General features: G+C 45.6%; 2 protein-coding genes across 4 annotated transcripts in view; both read left to right on the top strand.

Moving 5' to 3' along the window:
• GPRIN2 (G protein regulated inducer of neurite outgrowth 2) overlaps positions 1–7,351 on the top strand; it is a 29,816-nt gene extending 22,465 nt beyond the window's left edge. Inside the window, exon 2 of the mRNA XM_065746799.1 lies at positions 5,521–7,351. Within this exon, the coding sequence (XP_065602871.1) occupies positions 5,537–7,351 (1,815 nt within the window). The 5' untranslated portion in view covers positions 5,521–5,536. The remainder of the gene's footprint in view (positions 1–5,520) is intronic.
• A 4,722-nt stretch (positions 7,352–12,073) lies between these two features.
• On the top strand, positions 12,074–18,671 carry NCOA4 (nuclear receptor coactivator 4). 3 transcript variants are annotated; one of them, XM_065746795.1, is made up of 10 exons: positions 12,074–12,131; positions 13,463–13,618; positions 14,071–14,211; positions 14,337–14,425; positions 14,895–15,003; positions 15,519–15,590; positions 16,180–16,323; positions 16,523–17,527; positions 17,859–17,948; positions 18,481–18,671. In XM_065746795.1, exons 2-10 carry the CDS (start codon positions 13,478–13,480, stop codon positions 18,556–18,558), a joined length of 1,869 nt encoding a protein of 622 aa, XP_065602867.1. In that variant the 5' UTR covers positions 12,074–12,131; positions 13,463–13,477; the 3' UTR covers positions 18,559–18,671. The 3 variants fall into 3 exon arrangements, with proteins under 3 accessions (XP_065602867.1, XP_065602868.1, XP_065602866.1); XM_065746796.1 differs by having other exon boundaries at positions 16,177–16,323; positions 18,516–18,671; XM_065746794.1 differs by having other exon boundaries at positions 16,177–16,323.
• Positions 18,672–18,919: the final 248 nt, after the last annotated feature.

Below are 18,919 nucleotides of genomic sequence, written 5' to 3'. Positions count from 1 at the left end.
TTCCTATACAAATACTGGAAGACCAAGCTGCTGGAGTTCAAGGGGTGTTTGGACAATGTTCTCAGATGTGGGGTTTGGAGTTTGGGTGGTGCCGTGTGGAGCCAGGAGTTGGACTTGATGATCCTTATGGGTCCCTTCCAACTTGAGGTATTCTGTGACTGCTGATGCCAAAATAATGTCAGTAGTCAATCAGTGGAAGATAGACTTTAATTAACAAAAATGGATGACAACCTCTCTTATTTGGAAGTGCTAACAAAAGCATCAAAAGGATAATATGTCCTCGTGATCAACTGCTTTGGAGTCGGCACAGCCGGAGCTGCAGTGGCTGATTGAGGTACAGGGTGGGTTTTCGGGAGGTTCCAGTCTCTCGGGAACCGAGTGAGAGCAGCTAGTCCCGGCAGACCCCGGCAGCTCTCTCTCGCGAGAGGCTGACGTGGCGTAGGCGTTGCCAGGGAAACGGCGGGGGATTTAAAACGATCGGAACCCGGAAGTACCGCTCAGTCCTCGTGATCAACTGCTTTGGAGTCGGCACAGCCGGAGCTGCAGTGGCTGATTGAGGTACAGGGTGGGTTTTCGGGAGGTTCCAGTCTCTCGGGAACCGAGTGAGAGCAGGCAGTCCCAACGGCTGTTCCCGCGAGAGGTTAACGAAGCGTTAACGAGGCGCAGGTGTTAACGAGGTAGGTGTTAACGAGGCATAAGCGTTGCCAGGGTTTCAGCGCCCTCGCCCACACTCCTCAGCTGATTAGGACTGAAGGGGTATATCCCTGAAGGGCTCAGGGAGGGCCGCGAAGTATCACATTACAATTCATATCTATATATATATTATTATAAACCATTATTTATTTATTTACTCTCAATTTTTTTCGTTTCTTTGTTTTTATTTTTTTCTGTCATGGTCTCTACAAGACAGAGGGCTTGCCTTAAGAAGGCTGTGGCGACCCAGACAGAAGGTCTGCCTAGAAGTGTGGCTACACAGGTCTCTGGTTGCAAGGAGTGTCAGAGCCTGCTACTACTAGATGAGGGTGCTAAGCAGTTCTCCTGTGCAAGGTGTGAGCAGGTGGAAGATCTGCTTAACATGGTGGTTGAATTGAAGGAGGAGGTTGAGAGACTGAGGGCCATCAGGGACTGTGAGCGGGAGATTGACTGGTGGAGTAACTCCCTAGAGTGCCAGAGAGAAAGGTACCAGGGAGATCCCCCACAGTTTCTGGTGGACTCCCTGACCTGTCCCCGTAGGGCAGAAGGGGGATATCTGAGGGATAGGGAGGGCTGGCAGAGAGTCCCTGCTCGGTGCCGTGGGCGATCTCCCCCTCTGCCTCCCCAGTGCCCCCAGATACCCCTAAGCAATAGATTTGCAGCATTGGAAGTTGAAGAGGTGATAAGGGGTGAAGTGCAGGAAGATTCCCGCAGGAGGTCACCAATGGCAAAGCAGTCACCTCCGTGCATTGAGACTGCTGCTACTAAGAAAGAAAGGAAGGTGATCGTAGTGGGTGGCTCCCTTCTAAAGGGAACTGAAGGCCCCATTTGCAGACCAGACCCAAACCGCAGGGAAGTGTGCTGTCTCCCTGGGGCTCGAATCAGGGACATTACTAGAAGACTCCCGGACTTGATTCGCCCCACCGACTACTACCCATTACTAGTAGTTCAGGCAGACTGCAATGAAATATCTCAGAGAAGTCTGCGAACTATGAAAAGAGATTTTAGGGGATTAGGGCGATTAGTTCAAGGGGTGGGAGCACAAGTGGTGTTTGCTTCCATACCTTCTGGGGTGGTGAAGGACACAGAATGGGCTAGGAAAACACAAGTGATGAATAACTGGCTGAGAGGTTGGTGTAGAGATAGACACTTTGGGTTTTTTGACCATGGGACAGTTTACTCGGCTCCTGGCCTGTTATCTGTTGATGGGACACACCTACCCCAAAGGGGGAAACGAATCCTAGCACAGGAGCTAGCTGGACTCATTGAGAGAGCTTTAAACTAGCTGTGACGGGGGAAGGGGATAAAACAGGGCTCTCCAGTAAAGAGCCTAAGGAGGCTGTGCTGGAAAAAGGGGTGAGGCAGATATCTCAGCTGAAGTGCATCTATACCAATGCACGCAGCATGGGCAATAAACAAGAAGAGCTTGAAGCCATTGTGAGGCAGGCTAACTATGACCTTGTAGCTATTACAGAAACATGGTGGGACCTCTCCCATGACTGGAATACTGGGATTGATGGCTACAAGCTCTTCAGGAGGGATAGACAGGGAAGAAAGGGTGGTGGCATAGCTCTCTATATCAAAGAGTGTTTTGATGTTGAAGAACTAGTGGTTGGAAATGACAAAATAGAGTGTCTATGGATAAGGATCAGGGGGATAGTCTTTAGGAGTGACATCGTGGTGGGGGTCTGTTATAGACCACCTAGTCAGGATGAAGAAATAGATGAGATGTTCTATAAACAACTCGTAGATGTTGCACGATGGCCAGCACTCGTTCTCATGGGGGACTTCAACTTCCCTGATATATGCTGGAAATACAATACTGCGCAGAGGAAGCAGTCCTTGAGATTTCTAGAATGTGTGGATGATTGCTTCCTGACTCAGCTGGTGCAAGAGCCTACCAGGGGAGATGCCTTGCTTGACCTACTTTTCACTAACAGGGAAGGACTAGTAGGGGATGTGAAGGTTGGAGATTGTCTTGGCCAGAGTGACCATGAAATGGTGGAGTTTGCTATTCTGGGTGCCGTCAAGAGGGTGACTAGCAAAACTATTACCTTGGACTTCCAGAGGGCAGACTTTGACCTGTTCAGGACGCTTGTTGCAAGGGTCCCTTGGGACTTGCTCCTGAAGGGTAAAGGGGTCCAGGAAGCCTGGATGCTCCTCAAGATGGAAATCTTAAAGGCACAGGAGCAGGCAGTCCCGGAGTCCTGTAAGTCAAGCCGGAGGAGCAAAAGACCAGTGTGGATGAACCGGGATCTTTTGTTGAGACTCCGAGAGAAAAAGAGAGTCTATGTCCTCTGGAAGATGGGTCAGGCTACTTGGGGTGACTACAGAGAACTGGCCAAGATCTGCAGGCAGAAAATTAGAAATGCTAAAGCCCAGCTTGAAATTAGGCTGGCTACTGCTGTAAAGGAGAACAGGAAACCCTTTTACAAATATATTAACAGCAGGAGAAAAACTAAGGAAAATTTCCCTCCTTTACTCAACGAGGCAGGCAATATAACCACAGACGATAAGGAAAAGGCTGAGGTTCTCAATGCCTTCTTCACATCTGTCTTTAATAGACAGGACAGTTATCCACATGGTACTTGCCCTGACCTGGAAGTCCGGGACGGGGTGCATAATGCACCCCCTGTGATTCAAGCAGAGACGGTCAGAGATCTTCTCCTCCATCTGAACTGCCACAAGTCCATGGGGCCAGATGGGATCCACCCAAGGGTGCTGAGGGAGCTAGCAGAGGTGATTGCCGAGCCACTTTCTGCCATCTATCAGCATTCCTGGTTATCTGGAGAGGTCCCACAAGATTGGAGGCTTGCCGATGTGACTCCCATCTTCAAGAAAGGCCGTAAGGAAGACCCGGGGAACTACAGGCCTGTCAGCCTGACCTCGGTATCAGGGAAAGTTATGGAACAGATGATATTGAGGGAGATCACACGACACGTGCATGGCAATAAAGGGATCAGACCCAGCCAGCACGGGTTCACCAAGGGCAGGTCGTGCTTGTCCAACCTCATCTCCTTCTATGACTGGGTGACCAGACAGGTAGATGAGGGAAAGGCTGTTGATGTAGTCTACCTGGACTTCAGCAAGGCCTTTGACACGGTCTCCCACAGTATTCTCCTAAGGAAACTGGCAGCCCGTGGTGTGGACAGGTTCACTCTTCTCTGGGTGGAGAACTGGCTGGAGGGCCGTGCCCAGAGGGTAGTGGTTAATGGAGTTAAGTCCAGCTGGCGTCCTGTAACGAGTGGTGTCCCCCAAGGGTCAGTTTTGGGGCCCATCTTGTTTAATATCTTTATTGATGACCTAGACGAGGGAATTGAGTGTATGCTCAGTAAGTTTGCAGATGACACAAAGCTGGGAGGATGTGTCAAACTGCCTGAGGGTAGGGAGGCCCTTCAGAGGGATTTGGATAGGCTGAACAGCTGGGCTGAGCTAAATGGGATGAGGTTCAATAAGACCAAGTGCCGGGTCCTGCACTTTGGCCACAATAACCCCATGCAATGCTATAGGCTTGGGGCAGAATGGCTTGAAGAATGTAAAGAGGAAAAGGACCTGGGGGTGTTGGTTGATGCTCGGCTCAACATGAGCCGGCAGTGTGCCCAGGTGGCTAAGAAGGCCAACAGCATCCTGGCCTGTATTAGAAATAGTGTAGCCAGCAGGAGCAGGGAGGTGATCATCCCCCTGTACTCAGCTCTGGTACGGCCGCACCTCGAGTACTGTGTTCAGTTTTGGGCCCCTCACTACAAGAAGGACATTGAGGCCCTGGAGCGTGTTCAGAGAAGGGCAACAAAACTGGTGAGGGGCCTGGAGCACAAGTCTTATGAGGAGCGGCTGAGGGAGCTGGGATTGTTCAGTCTGGAGAAGAGGAGGCTCAGAGGAGACCTTATTGCACTCTACCACTTCCTGAAGGGGGGTTGTGGTGAGGAGGGGGTAGGTCTCTTCTCCCTGATAAGTAATGACAGGACGAGAGGGAATGGCCACAAGTTGCGCCGGGGAAGATTTAGATTAGACCTGAGGAAGCATTTCTTTTCTGAAAGAGTGGTCAGGCACTGGAATGGCCTGCCTAGGGAGGTGGTTGAGGCACCATCCCTAGCGCTGTTCAAGAAGCGTTTAGATGAGGTGCTAAAGGACTTAATTTAGTAGTTGGGTAGAGATAGTGATAGGAGGATGGTTGGACTAGATGATCTTATAGGTCCTTTCCAACCTTATGAACTTATGAACTTATGAACTTATGCCAGCCAGCAGAAACAAATGTTTTCCAACAGTAACAGTGACTGCATGCACTACAAATAGGAAAAAAGAACTGCAGTAATGTGGTTAAAGGTCATAGAGTCGCATTATATCCTGTGTTAGAAAGGATTGACAAAGGTCATGGAGTCTAACTCCTGGCTCCCATGCAGAAACATCCAAAACTCAAACCCAACATCCCAGGAAGTGTAAGGAAAAAGGGAGAATTTGTTCAATTGATTAGATTCTAAGACCTTGTTTATGTTTGAAAACTCTGGTGGTGATTGGGTAACTTCTGAAATAATGACATTGAGCAACTATGAACTGAATAGTTTTTTTTTTGTGTGTGTGTTTTGACAAAAATGTTAACATCGTTGGCTGATAAACGCCATGGTGGAAAGCTACCCTGTTTAAAAATATATCTGTTATTACTTAAGTTACATGATATCTCTATGTCCCCAAAAATGGCTCCAGTAAATTCTGCAGAGATAGTACTTGATGTTGTTTAGATGAGTATTGTTAGTAAGTAGAAACCAAGGAGAACTTTTTTTATATTAATTTCTCAAATTGCTTCTTTTTCTCCCCCATCATTTATTGCAGATCTGTCCCTTTTGCCATGTCAGCTGACAGCCACCAGCTCCACACTCACTCCCACATGGACGCACTAAGTTCTTCTTGTGGTCTCTTGAATGTCAACAGTCACCCCTTGTCAAAGAGCTCGTCGAGTCTCATTTGTGCTGGGCATTCAAGTCTGGAAAGGCAAAGCAACAAACAGGAGCTTAAGAAAAGCCACAGCAGCACTGTCTGCCAAACCCTGGGACATGAGAGTGATGCTAGGACTGTGCCAAGTCCTAGATGGTCCTTCTCACAGTCTGGGTTGATGGAACTTGGATCAGTGGTCCAAACCACGAATGATCGGTCACCCGATAACAATTCACAGGGCAGAACTAAGTCTACAAACCATTTTCTTATCATTGAACGGTCCCCAGCATCCTGGGAAGTGGGTGACACTAAGATGTGTGTAAAGAGCAGTACTGTTGACAATGTTTCTTCAGCCTGCTATAAGCACCAGCAGAGCATGGGTAAAATGGATGAACCAAGAGCTGCTCTCCAGAGAAGCCACTCAGACCTAACCTGTGGTTGCAAACAGCAGAGTTATGTTACTCACACAGAAAGCAGTGCTACTGATTCCAGCCTTACCTCTTCTAGCAGCAGGCACGGTCCATCAGTGGTGAGGATGTCTTTGCAAACAGAAAGATATGGATCAGAAATAAATGAAAATACACCTCACTATCAAAACCTTGTGACTCACCTTCCAGCTCTACCTATAGACCAAAAAGTACCCACAAATAGCTTTGACAGTGGTGGTATTCCACATAATACAGCTGTTTACACAGATCCTGGAAGGTTTCACAGTGCTGTTCTAGGACCCCACATGCCTGGAAATGGTTTCTCCAACAGGACAATGCTCAGTCAAGCCACTGGGATTCTTCATGGTGGTCTGACTTATGGTAATCTTTCAAACTCTGCATATTCACCAATGGTGATGACAGTTCATAACACTTCTGCAGTGCCCTGTAATATAAGGCAGGATTCTTGTTTGAAAGTAGATGCCACTGTCCCTGCCTATTGCCATTCTTTGCCCATACCATCTATACAGCTTGTTCCACGACTGGTATGCTCTGTTAGCGAGTCAGGAAGAGAGCAAGCAGCTCCTGACTGTTTTCATTCCTTTCCCACTTCAGACATTCTGACCTATCCTAAGCTTGTGTCTTCAGTAAGTGAATCAGGTCTGGATGCCAAGAGAGTCCTGAAATGTTGCAGTGTTCCTGGAGAGCAACTACAACATACTCAACACTGCACTCAACAGGAGAGAGCTTCTCCAGAAACACAGGCTGCTTGCATTGCTTTTAGTAGCCAGCAAACTACAGACACGGTAATGAAAACAAAGGATATGTGGACTATGACCTCTGCAAATGATTTAACCAAGGGACTGAAACCGGCTCTCGAGCGTAGAGATGCCGAGGTACAAACTCTTCCAACCATGGAATGCAAATCTGTTGCAACAAGCCCAGCAGCTGCAGCAGAAGGTCACTCACACGTGTTCCCAGAGGTGAACCTGGAGCAAGATTTGGAGGCCCCCAAGTCTCCAGTGCGGGAAGTGAGATGGGATGATGAAGGAATGACGTGGGAAGTCTATGGGGCATCAGTGGATCCAGAAGTCCTTGGTTTAGCCATTCAAAAACATCTTGAGATTCAAATAGAACAATTCCAGACAGAACCTGTTGAACAAGCTGGGAAAAGTAATGAGGATCCTCTCAACAAGGAGCCACTCTCTGACAAAATGGGGAAGAAAAGGCCGTTCAGAACAATGATGCATTCTCTGAGATATCCGAGCTGTTGTGCTCGTTCAAGTACTGCAGTGGAGTGAGCATAGCTCTCTCCATAGGAAGGACAGCCACAGCCATGTGGGAATTTGTCTGTTTGTTTTACTCAGTTGTAAATAAATGCTGTCTCTAAAGCGTTAACGCAGTACATATGGACAGTCCACTTATGGATAAGTGGAAAAAGTTCAGTGGCCATCAAAAAGCAAAGCATGGAAAAACCCACAGTTGGGCTCCGTAGGAAAGGACATACAGTTGTATCTTCGTCATGCTGTCTGATTGTTGACTGTATTTAATGTAGCACTCTAATTCTTCTATGATAGTTTTACACTATGTTAAGGAGTAAGACTTATTTTCTAAATGATGCATCTTTTTTAAAATGTTGAATTTTTCAGTATTTTCACAATTTAGGGTTAAGAAACAAAGTTAGAAAAAAGATGCTTTAATCAAAATTCTTAGCTTCCCACCCTACTCCCTAAGTTTTGGAGTTCATTCTGCTGTTGATTTCTGCTAATGCTGACTATAAACCCACTTGAGCTGTAGATAGTATTACACTAGGTTGTCATTTTATATTACAAATAATTGTAACTTCTGCTACACAACTCTGCCATGTAATTTCAGTATTACTAGCCAGAACTCATCCTTTTACAAGCCGGTGTGCAGTTGGAGGATGCTCCTGCAATCTTCATGTAGCTATGATGAATTACAATCTGAAAGTATGGATGTGATGTTTACCACAACTAACACGTGTAAAGGATTACCAAAGATGACTCATGTTATGTGAATTACTGAATGCTTGTTTTCTGAAACAATAGCTGTTCATATTAATCTGTCACATCATACTCTACAAATCCTAAGTGGTTTGGGTTTTCTTATATCAAAAATAATTTCCTTCAAGTTCTTTTTGTGTGTATCTATCCTGAGCAATGGCTGTTTTGTTGTGGCATAAGCACAGAGAACAGCTTGCATCTAATCTTCGCCTGTCTCGTGTTCCCTGTCTGCTCTGATGTCAGCTGTCTGCTGAAAGTGAGACTTTCTCTTTACCAAAGTACAGCTAAAACTAAGATTGTTCCTTCTGAGTGCCTTGGTCACATGGGCAGCTTCAAGATTTCCTCTTTCCCAAAAAACAATGAAAAAAAAATCCCAGTGAAAAACTTCAGTACTCTGTTTGAACTGAATGATTTTTGTTGGTAACAAAAATAGTTTGTATCTAAGGATTTTCTATGCCTTTGAAAATTATTAAATGCAAGACTTGTTAGTGGAGATTTAGAACAAGTACTGCTCATCGGAATGTTAACTACATGGATAAAATGTTTTATTCTTGCGATGGATATGGATGCCTCTTAAGAGGAATTTGGATCCACTGTGGGTTTTTTTTTTTCCAAATATAAATAGTCTGATTGTACAGTAATTATTCTTTGTGTTAGACCTCTGTTCAAGTGTTTCTCTTGTAAATGTGACAACTGTATCTCTGTTTTTGAATGGTTTCTAACTTATGAAAATCCAAATCTATTACATTTTATTTTGAAATATAAATAAAGTAGAAGGAGAATTTGCAGTAGATTTATAACTGAGTGGGATACTTGTCAAGAAAGAGTAAAATCAGAGTGTATTATTTTCCTGAGATTATTTTCTCTATATTTTAAATAAAAACCTCCTCAAGTTAAGTCAAACAACAACAACAACATGAAAGAGTTGCTTAGTCAGTCATGTCAATTCTTAATTCATTGTATTTATTTATATGTTTATCTCTGGAAAGAACCAATCTTCCTTTGGCTTCATGCTGCTGGAAGAGACCTTTCAGTTCCTGCAGCCTAAATCCTGATCTCACCCTTTTTTTTCTTTGTTTCTTTAGGAATGCCTGTCCTAGAATAAGCTTCACTTCCAGGCATAGCTTAAGAAATGGTTTGCTGCTCTGTTGAGCCAAAAAGCTCCTTTGAATGATGCTGCACGTGGTCCTCTGATACTACTGGCGTGAGTGGGAGGAAAATGCAATCACATGTTCTGTGCTCAGAGGTAACTGCTTTTTTCAGAGGAAAAAAGACATCTGCACTGTACAGATCGGGTAATGTATTTCTTCCTGATCACTTCTCTGCTAAGAAATAATGGCAAGCTGGGCTAATTGCATTATTGGATAGACATTTAGTCTTTTAAATCCAAAGCAGTAATGACCTGTCTGGAGACATGCTGAGGTAAGAGGCCTTCTGGAAGGATGTTACTCCTTATTAAAAAATGAATAATATAAACAGTGTAGCTTTGGTTAGAAAAAGCAGTGTGTGATGAGGTTGGAATAGAGCAGAACTCCTGAGCAGAAGACAAGATGGGACTCTTGCCCTCAGACATGTAGCAGGACCAGGTGCCCTCTGGACACCGTCAGCTCCCTCTTTGGGGGGGGCTTTTCCTACTGTGAAATCGCAACGATAATACTTCATTGCCATCTGTTCCTTTCAGACATGCTGAGGTGATTAATTTGTCTTCTTAAGCCCCTGGAAAATGAAAGCACTCTATTAGTGCTAAGTAATACTGTTAATTAGCAAGATAGAGGGTTGGCAGCATGTGGATTTGAGATGGAAATTAGTCATTCTAATCAACTCCCACCAGACCAGTTAAATAACCAGGTATAACTTGCTGCATTGGTCAGTTGTGTCTTCCCCTTTTAGGAGACCTTAGAACTCTAAGAAGAATGTTGGTGTCTGAGCTTTCTTTTTGCTCTATTCAGAACTGTAATGATGAACACAGCATGCCTACTGAGCTTCCTTCCAAAGCCTTGTTATTTAAATAGGTCACAAGATCTAGCTGACCCTCTGCAAATAAGGAGACTAATACCTGTGAGCTTCTGGGTAGAGCCCCAGCCTGCTTGTTCTGCAAGTGCTGCACACAGGCTGAGGGATGGGGCATGGGTAGTTCGCAGTGAGCTTGGAGTCTGGGGCATCCCACTCTCCTGCCCCTCTGAAGAGGCTGGTTCTAGATGGCCATGTGGTTTATTAAGGGCAAAAGATGGGTAAGTCATGTGGGTTAGCAGCAATGTTGTTCCTTTTCTCATTCAAAAAGAAACTTGCAGCCAAAAGTTCTGCCCAGTATAAATGTGGATGTGCTCCTTTTTCACCTTTGCAAGCTAAACTGAGCACGCCTCTCAGTGCTGCTGAGTCGTGTCTTCTTCCAGAAGCTGCTTTGCACAGAGGAAAGGTGCTGGAGAGTGGCTCAACTATGTGGAGTCCCAGCACAGGACTCAGTCTCTCATGGCTGGCCTGCGTCAGAGAATGGAATGGGTGCATATCTTTTAGGTGGTCACTTGAGTGTCTGCTTCCATCTCTCTGGAAATGCCAGGTCTCTCTGGCAGCCATCACATGTGCAAGGGCCAATGTGTTCAGATTGCAGAGCACTAAGCTGTAGCTTGAAAGTCTTTAGAAGCATTAATCCTATCTAATGTGTGACCTAAACAGATATCATCTATCTTATTATCACTCTTTCAACATAAGATGGCTACGCCACTCAGCATGAGAAGGAATCTCAGAAAGCACAGAGAACCTACAAAGGAAATGACAGTGCAAACATCCATCCTGTGCTGACCACCTCCAGCTTCCCTGCTGGAGCTCATGACAATGCCATGTACGTGGCTCAGCAGAATAGCGAAGGAGGGATTTGTCCTGTATGCAGTGAAGGTAGTGTCATTAAGCAAATCTGGGTCGAGAGCCTCCCATCAATGAGAGCACAGGGCTGCTGCTGCCTGGAGCACATCTCTGAGCTCCACCTGGCGCTCGGCGGCTGGCACACTGCCTGGCACCACTCTGTCTCCCCTTTGTTTTCTGGTTCCTGCTCCTACAATTATAACTGTAAAGCAGAGATATGTTTGCAGCTCCCTGTGCAATGAACCTTGCAGAAATACCCATTTCTTTGAAATACCCATTTATTTGTGCCTTCCAGAGCAAAACTGCTGACAAACAGCTTTTTGTTGTGTGCTGAGCAGGCAGAACCGTATGGGCCTGGGTGCTGTGATCTGACCTGCGCTGCCCTGACAGCAGGAACAGGCGTTACTGGGCTTCCCCTGCCACACACACATCACCCTCAGTGATGACACATGCATGGAAAGTCAGTCCCTTCTCCTCTTTTTGTTCTTGGCAAAGGTTGCAGGTTAATTTACTTGCCCTGCTGCTGGCACTGGCTGTGCTGTGGGTTTCTTCACCCCACACTGGCACTGGGCTGTAATCCCTGCATGCACAGAAGTTTAATGCTGCCTTGTGACTGTGCTGTTTGGAAAACCCTACAAATGCCTCAAAGAATCCAGTGTTAGAAGAGGATGTATGTTAAGTCGCCATTAAGCTTTATGTTGCTCATTTCTTCCTTTTTTTTTTCTTTCCTGGTCATCTGCGTTTGCTAACGTTATGATTTTTCATCATTAACACTAAGAGAGCCATGGGTTAATTTGCAACCGTGCTGCTGTATCCGTTTTCTTTAGAAAGGATCTTAGAAAAAAGAAGTGGTTCTGAATAAGAAAAGACCAGTTTTGACTGCACGATGCCTTTCTGTTGTTCAGCAACTCACTCCCACCCCTGGCCTTGGCGAGCCGATCACCAGCACGCACAGCCTTTACGGCAGTTTTTCAGCGCTGCAGCCCTGCGCTCTCCAGGCCGCCCGGACCCCCTCACCCGCTCCCGCCTTCGCCGCCCCCGCTCCGTATTCCCGCGGCGCTCCGCCCCCACGGCGCAGCCCATTCCTCCGTGCCGCGGGGCGGCGCCCTGGGCGGCGCTCTCGCGAGAGCTGATGTTGATCTCGCGGCCTCGCTGGGTTGAGTGCATTGCGCCGCGCCGGCAGCTGCGGGAGCGCACGGTGAGTGGGGCCGCTCCGGGCAGCGCCGCGCGGGTCCTCGGGACGCGGTGCCGTTGTCCGACGGACGCTTTGCGGTTTCCGCTCCTTACGGCGCCTCTCGCGCTCGGAAAGGCGGGGCGTGCGGCAGCGCGGGGTGCAGCCGTTCCGCGTGGAAATGGCGGATGGAGCCGTGCGGGCAGAGCCTATCGATCGAGAGAGGGGAGAAGCGGCGGCTTTGTTGCGCATCCCCTCTGCTCGCCGCCGGTACCGAGCGTGGGGCGACGCGGACCTGCGCTGTACTCAGGGCCGCGCGGCTGTCCTGCAGGCTGCACATCGCACAGCTGGCTTTTACGTGCGTTCCTGGCTAAGCTGATGTAGCACTTGAGCTAGCAGTTGTGGGCCTTCATGGCCCTCGAGGTCCCTTCCAGCCCAAGCTGCTCTGTGATGCTGTGGTTTGGCGCGTTTGGTAAGATGGCTCCTGGGCGGGAGGGCTAAGAGACAGCTGAGTTGGTTGGTTGCTTTGGGGAACTGAAAAGTGCACTGTGGTGCCTGCAAGGGTGGAAAAATAAAGTGAGAAGCCCAAGAATAGTCAGGCTGCGTTTAAAGGACGTCTCTCAGGATGCCACAGGCTGCACAGGCAGCTGATTTTAAAGCAAGAAATGAAAATCAGGGATGTTGTGGGGAGAATATTAGTGGAATCTCAGGGTTTTGTGATTTGTGTTATATTATTGATACTCCACATCATACCATCCTGTAGTGTATTGGGAATTAAAGAGTTAATGCTCTAGCTGCGTGGATCATCAATAGTTCTGGGTGTACCTGTCTCAGAAGAGAAGAACTGCATTCCCCAGAGGACTGCGATGCTTTGCATTTCTATGTGTTGAATGGGGATGGAGGGCATGAAACCCTGTAGGACAGGGTCTGTGAATGGGCCGGGCTGTGAAGTGCAAGGACAGAAGCAGTATTCATAGCCTTGCCAGGCTGTTCCTCCCCACCCCAGCAGGTCTGCTGAGCCTTGCCCCCATCAGCTCCCGGCGGCTGCAGTTTGCTGGCTAGGCAGAAATGCTCACACGGGGGCATGTGAGCAGTGGGGAGGATTGCCTAAGCTGCTGCGGTTGAACCTGTTGTCAAACATCTGCTGGTTTTCCTGTGGTTGCATAAATTCCGGGTCATTCCAGAGTCTGCTGTTGCTCTCGGAGAGAGCTTCGTCCACACTCAGAAAACTTTGTCGCTGTGGGGTCTCAGGCCTTTGTTGTTCCCTTTAATAGTGAAGCAGTGCAGATGGTTCTTCGTATGATGCTCTTCTCTTAAGGAAGAGTAAAAAATTTCTAAGGATTTTTATTGTGCTTTAGGGACTAAAGCTAAGAATGAGTCTGCCACAAGACAGAAATAGAAGCTCTTGCAGCAGTGAGATGCTGGCAAAGTGCCTTCAGGCGAAGAAGGACTTGGAAACAGCTGTGTCTGGGATTGTCAAAGCCGAGCAACAGATCAAAGAGAACTGGCGAGAGGTAAATTTTCATTCATTAAAGATGCTTTAATAACTAACATGACCTCACTGATAGTTTAAGTTGTTCCAGAGTATTTCCTGTTTGGAGGATGGGCTGAAGTTTTCCAAGGGATGGGCGAGTATCTTGGCGTGTAATGTAGGCATGCTTTGGGTGAAGTTGTTCTGCCCTGCTAGCCTAGGCATGCAGGATTTTCTAAAGCTTTTGGCTGAAGGATCTGAGTAGACAGATGCTGCAAATAACGCTATTTGATAATCCTTTAGAAGCAGCCTGGAGACTTTCACTGACTTGTGAGTCATGCAGCCTTGTGGGTTACTGTGGTTGAGAGCTTGAGGAATAAATTGGTACAAAAATAACCACTTCTGACTGAGCAACCTTATTTTGTAATCTGCTCGGCATGTGCTTGTTCGTTCTGTTTGACAGTTCTAATGAAAATGGGAAACGTTACCTTGCAGGTTAAAGCCAAGATTCACAGCCATATCAGTCGCCAGCTGGAGTGCCTGCGCAGCCGGGAGGTGTGGCTGTTGGAGCAGGTAGATCTCATTCAGCAGCTGAAGGAGGAGGCATTGCAGCAGCAAGCTCAGCAGCTCTACTGGGTGAGATGTGGTTGCACGGTGGCTGTCGTGCTCTGGGATTTTAAAATAAACTGTATTTTTGCAATTATTTTCTCAGTTTTAACCTGAAAGCCTAAACAATAATGAGTGTTTTGTCTTCCATGCAGTACTTGGGACAGTTCAATTGCCTTATTCATCAGCTGGAACACTCCTACAGTAAAGAACTTGCAAACCAGATTTCAGTTTGCTTGGAGAGGTAAATATACATTACAATGCAAACTAACACAATTGGTAATTATTTTGACTTAAGAGTTTAGCCCCATTTGTGATTCTAGAAGAACTAATAATAAACATGAGTCACTGTTTCTGTGTTTAAATAGTCCTTAGGGGTAAGATCTCTGAAATATAATTCCTCTCATCTTCACTTTAGATTAGAAGAGAGCAAAAACAAAGCAAGACCGTAAAAAGCAGTAGGTGTACTCATTTATGTAGATTACTTCAGATTTTAATTGTTGATGGCAGTTGAAGTTAGAAGGAAAGACTTGTCTTTGGCTGGCTACTTATGCTCTCATTTATGAATTTGCATCTCCTCGTTTTTGTACAAGCAGTAAAAGTCTTTCATTTTTGTTAATTAGTGCCAAGACAGTTCCCAAAACAGGACAGGTGTAGAAGATCACAATTAGAAGAAAAGAAAAAAGCCTGTAACTATCACCTTACTCTTTCAGACTGGAAAGCCTTACTCTTAAACCAGAGGAGTCCTCTGTTCTGAATTTTGAGGCTGACGCGTCTAACCTTCGCCAGGCTATTACCTCATTTGGCTCAATCAAAACAATGGTAAGCATGGAGACTTCACTGGATTGCAGTACTTAAAGTGTGTGCATTTCTAGTTAGAGCCTGAATGAATCTCGTGCACCAGTCACATAGTTCTGCTTGTTTAGTGGTTCATTGATTATTGCACTTAGCTCCGATTTTGACTGGATCTAGTTATATATTGTGTTACTTTGGTTGTATTCTTATTCTTTTCCAGCAACTGAAAAATTAATGTTAACTGTGAGCATCTAAAGAAAATCTTTAATTGCAGAAAGATACCTAAGATGTGGAAGTGTTTTGGGATTCTTATGTAAGCAGTGTATCTTCTATATTGCTGGAGATAGTTTTCTTAAAGGCAGAGAAATGGAACTAGTGTTTTTATAGCGAGTCTTTATTGTGTTTCTGAATGTTGAAAACTGCTGGCTATAAAGAGCTGATCAATTGTAACTGCGCTTTGCTTCTTCTCTACCGCAGAATTCATCTTAGAAACCAAAAAAAAATTGAGATTTAAACTGAATTTTACTTTTCTCTCCATGTAGCAAACCTCAGAGAGAGAGAGTACTTCTCCTTGGTTCCCAGGGCAGAACTGTGCCCTGATGAACTGTGAGCAGGTAAGATCAGTACTTGTATCTGTTAATGTTTAGCTGTATCAGTGGTAAAGGGAGAGCTTCTTCACAGTATGTTAGCCTGCTTGAGGAGTGGCTTCTGTTTAAGATATTTGAGTGGCCAGTAGCAGCTGCTGTGGTCAGCATTGGTGATCTGATGTTCTAACTGCTCCAAGAATAGAGCAAGAAGAGAGTATGGAAGTGAAGATGGAGTTGGACTGTCAGCCAGAATGTCTTAAATGAACGGTCCTTTATATTGTCAGGTCAGAACTGGGAGCTGTGTAATTTGTTTTAATCCAGGAGTTCACGGGAAATAAGATGCTGGGCCCTGCACAGAAACAAGACGACACACTGTAGAAGCTGTCACTTCCCTTGGTTGTCTTTTGCTCTCTAAACAGTCTCATACCACAGAACAGTGGGTGCCGTGGCTTGAAGTCACGCAGATGACTGAAGATATGTTTTTTTCTAACTAGGTTCTTTCTTTCTGTACTAGGCTTCTTTCTATACTGATTCAGGAAATTGATGTGAACTGAGTGTTCATTTTTGCTTCAGCAATTGAGCAACTTGATAACCAGCAATGTTTTTTTATCAGCAGAAAACCTCATGTGGGACAGTGGGTGCCTCGCTCGCTGACTGGTTGCTTGGAAGCAGACCTGTGGATGTTTGCCAGGCTCCGTATATTCCCAGCACCAATCTTGAGGAATGGGTTACCCAGAAACATGTGTCAGAACCCAGCCAGGTATGTTGTTCATGCACTAACCTTGTAAGGAGAGAATGATTGCAGGTAGAATATGGTGGAACTTAAATCTGCTGTAGTTTTCTTCATTCTGCCTCATGCTCTAGTTTGGACTTAGCAGAATATTTGAAGCTAGGACTATGCAGTTACTGAAACATTGTTTTTTAGTGTCAGTAACGGTATTCCATTGTGTCTTTACTAGGATTTAAGCTCTTCCAAAGTCTGTTATTTCGAGAAAGCCTGGGGAAATTTGAAGGATTTGGAAAACTGGCTCCTGCGCAGTCAGCAGCATGATGTTGCTGGGAAGATGGATTCCCCTAGTCACAAGGACTCCACCTTGACTTACAGCTTTTCCATGGAAAAAAAGGTGGAGGAATTGGAATCCCTTGAGCAAGAAGAGGTGGACCTTTCTGACTGGCTGCTCACACCTGGTGTGGAAAACGGAGGTGGCGCTTTGGATGAGAAATGGAAGTATGAATTTAAACCTTTTAGGGAAGAATTTAATTTCAGTGATTGGCTCCTCAGAGCTGAAACATGTACCAGTTGTCGTGGCAGCCAGATCAAAAGTGTGGAAATTGAGAACCTGGGAAATCTGAAGTGCCTGAACGAGCATCTTGATGGAAAGAAGTTACCCGCTACATCTGCTGTGAACGCCTGGCTCCTCCAGCACCCACAGGCCCCTTTTAAAATGGAAGACGTGTGCAAAGCCAACGAGCTGTGTACCAGCTTCTCAGAATGCGTGTGTGACGAAAACTGTGGAAAAGAGGCTCTATGTAAGTGGCTCCTGAAGAAAGAAGGGAAGGATAAAAATAGAGTTCCAGTAAGCCAGAAAACTGTACCAAACCCAGAGCATGAGAAGACGAAGTCTCTTGTCAGTTCCTGGCTTAACCCTTCGCAGCAGCTCTCGGGGGAACCTGTTAGTGCTGAGAAAGTGGATTATTCAGCAGAGATAGCAGAACCTGTGAAAGCACTGCTTGAAAGGCCTCTGACAAGCTGGCTAGCCAAGTCTGAGCACAAAGCAGGAAGTGTGGATGAAAAGGCAAGCAGAGAGAAAGTAAATAGTAGTTCCGGAAGTCCCTTTGTGGGCCTCCTGGCTCCATTCCACCTCCCCTTGAATGTAAACAGTTGGGTGTTGGCTTCGAACAGCCTAGAAAATGATAACCCGCCTCCAGTGGAAGATAAATGGCTCCTACACAAGAAAGCACAAGTAAGCGTTTTCATAAGTATTTGTTACTGCTGTGTTTTAAGCCAATAGGTCGTTTGTTTAACAACTTAAATGCCTTCTCTTCTGAATTCATAACTCTTTTGGATAACGCTGGCTGATAACTTGTAGGGTTTGTAGCTCTTAGTGTCTTTAGTGATTATTACTTAGTTATCTCAGTAAACTGAGACAGCAGGAGTTAATTTTTACACACAAGTCGACTTCATGTTAGAGACTCGGGATGCAGTTGTTTTTTTTTAATTTATGAACACCTGACAGGCTTTGAAGATGCATCAGGATGTTGAACCGTCTCTAATTAAGGCAACTTCTTTTCCAGGAGTTTGGCCTTCCTACAGTCTGTGACCTTTTTGCCTGTATGAAACTCAGTGGAGATAATGAGAAATGGCTGTATCGCACCACTCTTCAGGTAGGACACACAGGGTGCATGAGGATATCCACACCTAAATGTAACTGAGGTGTAACAGAAAAGAAGAGGCAGTAGGTTTTGTCTTCAGAGTTCTCCAAAAGTGATGTCTAACAGCACTGAGATTTCCTGCCCCATACCATCTGAGCTGCTTGGGTCTTCCTGTTTTCATTATTCCTCCTCTTCTCTCGATTCTGAGCCAGGAAGGGAATAGCTTACATTCTTGAGTAAAACAGTTACATTGATTGACATTTGATGAAAGCTTGGTAACTTCTATTGTGACTAAAACATGCAGTTAATATTTAAACGCCTAGGCAAGTTCTTATTTTGGTTACATATTTACACTTGACCTTGTGCTTATCCTCACTGTCAAAATAACTATAACTGGTTTTGGAATTCAAGGAAGGTGTTCTTAGCAGGTGTGCATCAGACCCTAGAAGGCAAGATACTCAGTTCTGGCAACTGTTTTAGTAGAGGTTTTCCCCATGTCTTACAAATGCTTTTGTCCAAAAGTGCTTCCTTCTGTTTATCACAGATCACAAAGAATAACCCTGTTTTAAACTTGTTTAGATGTGAAGAGCTGGAGGCACTGCAGTTGTCCCCTTCCTGCTGACGAGTCTCACATCACAGTGAGTGACGCAGCCAGCTGAGTTTCTGTGGTGGTGTGTGGCAGTCTGCTTTCTCTCCTGAAATTGTTAATGACAAAAGAAATATTCATATAACAGAGTTATGGTGCAAAATACATCTTTTTGTTATGATTAATTTTGAACCGTATCCCCACTGAGCATAAGCAATCTGACATATAGAGGTGTTAGTAAATTCCTATCTGTAACGGGATTACCTGAATCTTCTTGAATGGGTTCTCACTTGAAGTATACTGAAACCAGTGCAAAATCTCTGTGGTGCTGTGAATCACCCACCTTTGCCATCCACTTCAGAAACGTTGCATTTACATTCAGCTGCTACATCTCTGA

This window comes from Cyrtonyx montezumae, unplaced genomic scaffold, assembly GCF_038088225.1.
Source record: "Cyrtonyx montezumae isolate F1298 unplaced genomic scaffold, pur_monq_1.0 scaffold_4, whole genome shotgun sequence".
Taxonomy (NCBI): domain Eukaryota; kingdom Metazoa; phylum Chordata; class Aves; order Galliformes; family Odontophoridae; genus Cyrtonyx; species Cyrtonyx montezumae.
Note: the sequence above shows the minus strand (reverse complement) of the source record. Positions and strands in the feature narration are given on the sequence as shown.

What these genes read in the sequence shown, in the direction of transcription:
- NCOA4 (XM_065746794.1), top strand. Translation starts at nt 13,478, where the DNA reads ATGAGTCTGCCACAAGACAGAAATAGAAGCTCTTGCAGCAGTGAGATG. An exon ending in ATTTCAGTTTGCTTGGAGAG is followed by an intron (nt 14,426 to 14,894) that starts GTAAATATACAT and finishes TTACTCTTTCAG; the next exon opens with ACTGGAAAGCCTTACTCTTA. An exon ending in TCCTACACAAGAAAGCACAA is followed by an intron (nt 17,528 to 17,858) that starts GTAAGCGTTTTC and finishes CTTCTTTTCCAG; the next exon opens with GAGTTTGGCCTTCCTACAGT.